The 4163-nt window shown below is 42.7% G+C and overlaps 1 protein-coding gene across 1 annotated transcript in view; it reads right to left on the bottom strand.

The window, feature by feature from the left end:
• Nucleotides 1–2266: 2266 nt before the first annotated feature.
• Nucleotides 2267–4163, bottom strand: part of LOC119276543 (ras-related protein Rab7-like) — a 3972-nt gene continuing 2075 nt past the window's right edge. The window contains exons 5-7 of the mRNA XM_037557627.1: nt 3602–3682; nt 3391–3536; nt 2267–2633 (exon numbers count right to left, since the gene is read on the bottom strand). Of these exons, the coding sequence (XP_037413524.1) occupies nt 2570–2633; nt 3391–3536; nt 3602–3682 (291 nt within the window). The 3' untranslated portion in view covers nt 2267–2569. The remainder of the gene's footprint in view (nt 2634–3390; nt 3537–3601; nt 3683–4163) is intronic.

Here is a 4163-nt window from a genome sequence, read left to right as displayed (position 1 = left end):
CTCTCCCCTTGCTGGATCAAGAAGGAGGATGCATCCCCGGGCTGTACGTGTGTTGAACGCGGAGGCGCAGTCCGTTCATCGTTAGATCGGATCTTCCGCGATTTGAATCACCGCGAGTACGACTCCCTCTCCGCATTCTAGTGACGCTTCCGCTTAGCGATCTTCAAAGGTATGAAGATGCTCATCCCCTCTCTCTCTCTTGTTGCTAGAATCTCCTAGATTGATCTTGGTGATGCGTAGAAAATTTTGAATTATTGCTACGTTCCCCTACAGGCAACGTGCAAAAAGAAAAAACAACGAAAATACTAACGCCCACACGCGTGGATCCACGTTCATTTGTGGTTGCACAAATCTTGACATGTTTGTGGTGCCACGTAGGACTGGGCTGGTGTGTGGGCATTCATCCGGTCGCCCACACGTCCGTTTCACCACACGGGAGGGCCGGTGTGTGGGCGTTTAGCAGTTCGTCCACACGTCTGTTTTCACTCACGCACACGGGCTAGTGTGTGGGCATTTATCATCTCGCCCACACGCTCGTCTCTCTCCCACACCCAAAGCTGCCAGTTGCCATGTGTTTTGTAGTGTACATGGCAACTGCCCTAGTGTGCTTGTAAGCGGATGACAACTCTTTTTTTTTATCCGAACATGTCAGTTGTCATGTGTTTTGCAGGGTACATGTCAACTGCCCTAGTGTGTTTATAAGCAGGTGGCAACTCTATTTTTGCCCGAACATGTTATTTTGCCATGTCTTTTTGTAGCTCTACACGGCAACTGTCTAGTGTTAGTAGGTGGCAACTCCTAAAGTTTTCAAATCATGGCAACTGTAGTAAACCAGACCATACATGACAACTGCCTAGTGTTAGTAGGTGGCAACCCCTAAAGTTTTCAAATCATGGCAACTATAGTAAATCAGACCATACATGGCAACAGCTGCAGTTGTCCAAAATGGCATCTGTCACTTTACCTGAGATGGCAACTACAGTTGAGCAACCATGGTAATTGTAGTTGTCCGACATGGCAACCGTAGTTCAGCGACATGACAACTGCAGTTAAACGGACATTGAAAAGGGTCCGGACCATGGCAACGGTGAAGACGCATGATGACTGTCACGCGGGGCGTGCGGGACCGTAAGGTAGGTGGATAAGAGAGGTCGTGTGGGGTTATCTATTTTGCCCACACGTAGTCGTGTAAGAGGGACCGCGAGAAAAAAAAGAGACGTGCGGGCAGTAGTTGTTTTGCCTTGTGGGCTGGTCTTCTTCGACACCACACGAAACGTGTGGCCAGATCTCTTAACGCCCACGTGTGGGCGTTATCGGCGTCCAAAGAGAAAGGTTGATCCTGGAGGATACGTCCATGGGGCTGGGGACGAGGATTCTCACCGAAACGTCAAAAGCCATTAGTCCACTAACTAGCGTTTCTGAACCTTCTAGCCACCAGGTCAGCAGGATCCGGGAAGACGGCATGGTATATAAGCTCGTGCGGTTCCACGAGACATTATCTGCGAGATTGACCGACTGTGACCCCCACCGACGTCAACCATATCTGCCAGGACCAGCAGAGAAAGGTCCTTGCACTATGGTTTCCCAGCAAAGATTGCTTCGCCACCGAGTTTTGGACCAAGTAATAATGCAGCAAATAGAAAGAAAAACTAGACCGGCAGCTCAAGGTGGATGAGAGCAAGTAGATACTCTCTAATGAGAAAAACTATCTTATATTATGGGCGGAGGGAGTAGTTCTGAGTATCATTGGTCAAAACAAGCTAAAGTCATCACAGAAAGAAAAGCACGAGCTGGTAGGTCTTATTAGTTGGCTAAAATTTCAAGAAGAGAACCAGCATCATATCCCTCACAATTGTGCTGGAAACATGTTTACTATCTGTAGTTTAGTATACTACCCCATACCAAAACATAAGACGTTTTTTAGGCTAAAATGGCCTACTAATACGTTTTATATCTAAAATAGCCTACCAATACGTCTTATATTTTGATACAGACGTAATATCTCGAAAGGCACTCGGGGTCAGGGGAGCGTACCCTTTGCAGAGGGCACACGCAGGTGGTTCCTATTAGCCAGGGTTGAAATTTCAACAAAATTGTAAGGACATTACTACCATAGAAGACGACACAGTAGTAGTCACAATGACATGTTGCTCCTTAAACAAAGAAAGTATTCATAATGCCGAGTATTTCAAATTTTCAATCTAGCAAAATATTCCCAAACACTTAGAAGAATTATGCCCACCTCGACCAAAATCAACGCTTTGGAGATCAATAAGTTACCGCTGCATGAATATAATTGAGGCTTAGGCCATATATATCCCAAATTGTATCAGTAGTACCACTGTGCACTCTTATTGCCGACTCAAGAAACAGGGCAGGCTGCTCATCAGTACTCCGTGAATCGAAACCATAGTTGCTAACTATCTTACATGGGTTACAAAAGTGAATTGAGTGGCTGCATAGCCACCCTAGTGTACATTGTCAACTCAAAAGGAATGCCCAGCATCACTTAAAAAGAATAATACCACACACAGTAGGCAAAATCTGGAAGGACAAAGACGGCTAATCGCTAGCATGCACACCCGCCTCTCTGTTCAGTCTCGGGGACAGGATCTGCGACTGTTTGGAAGTAGCTGAACGGCAGAAAAGAGAGGTTGTGAGCAACCAAAAATACAACATGAATAGGTGTAAACAGCTGTTCTATCTCTGTTGAACCTAGCTAGAGGTGCACTAATAAAAACAAGCTAATTGTTAGATTTCAAAGAGGTGCATTTTTTTTATGTCGTGACGTGCCATCTTAGGAACAATCTGCCGTACAGAGGTTCAGCACATCAATAACTCAAAAGATCAACAAAATAGTGTTTCCTTTAAGAGCTGTCATGCACATTGACAGTCCTAGCGTTTGAAAAAACAAAGCTAGAAATAATGGACAAGTATGAACAGAAGCTTACGCAATCATACTAAAAGACTTAAGATTGTCAGAAGCCTTACACAGGACATGTAAACAACTACTCCCTCCGTTCGGAATTACTTGTTGCAAAAATGGATGTACCTAGACGTATTTTAGTTCTAGATACATCCATTTCCGAGACAAGTAATTCATGTAAACAACTACTCCCTCCGTTCGGAATTACTTGTTGCAAAAATGGATGTACCTAGACGTATTTTAGTTCTAGATACATCCATTTCCGAGACAAGTAATTCCGAACGGAGGGAGTACCTAAATAAAACAGAATGCAGCTATCCAAGCAGGTTGGGTATGGACTTCCAGTTTAAGATGACAGAATATATTAGAAAAAAGAGAGAAATCATGTATTCACAAGATAAGCTTAATCCATGTTAAACAAAACATTACTAACAAAAAAAAATGATGTAAGTAGGCTGACTCACATGTCCTGGTCACGCTCATGCTCTAGAGCAAGCTTTGCAACAGACAAAAATGCTTCATCGACGTTGTAGTCTTCTTTTGCAGAAGTTTCATAATAAGGAATATTCCCTTTTGAAGAACACCACTCCATTGCTTTTTTCTCAGAAACCTGTGAAAATTAGTCAGTGGTGTATCTAGAGACAGTTGTACGTTATATTTGCAACAAAAACTGACCACCCTGCTTTTGCCACCATCTACGTCAATCTTGTTCCCAAGTAGGATGAATGGGAATGTTTTGGGATCTGAGGGGCTAGCCTAAAAATCAAATGGAAAATAGACATGTCAATTAAATTTATCAAGACGCTACAGGCACTACAAGAGATAGAAATGATAGTATGGCAAATCCATTTGTATGATTAAGCATATGCCCGGACATTAAAAAACACAAAACAGTTAACCTGGTAGCCCACCAAACAAAATACAGAAATCAATTAAAGGGCTTCACATAAAAATCAAATACCTGAAAAATTTCCGCATCAACCAACATTGTAGGCAACAAATGTACTCCGTAAATAATATATTCCGTTCCAACATTATGCGCATTGCACATCCAGATATTTATATATATGCTAGGAGAAGTAACATAAGATCTTAATAACAATAAATGACCTTGCTACATACACCAGAATTATCAACAGCCATAACAGTAAGCAAAACTAAATGAGTCTAGATTGTGTATCAAGCACTAATCAACTAGATCGTGTTACCAGAATTTACATCAATGCCATGACATATG

This window comes from Triticum dicoccoides, chromosome 3B, assembly GCF_002162155.2.
Source record: "Triticum dicoccoides isolate Atlit2015 ecotype Zavitan chromosome 3B, WEW_v2.0, whole genome shotgun sequence".
Lineage (NCBI taxonomy): Eukaryota > Viridiplantae > Streptophyta > Magnoliopsida > Poales > Poaceae > Triticum > Triticum dicoccoides.
This window is presented reverse-complemented; position numbering and strand designations above follow the sequence as displayed.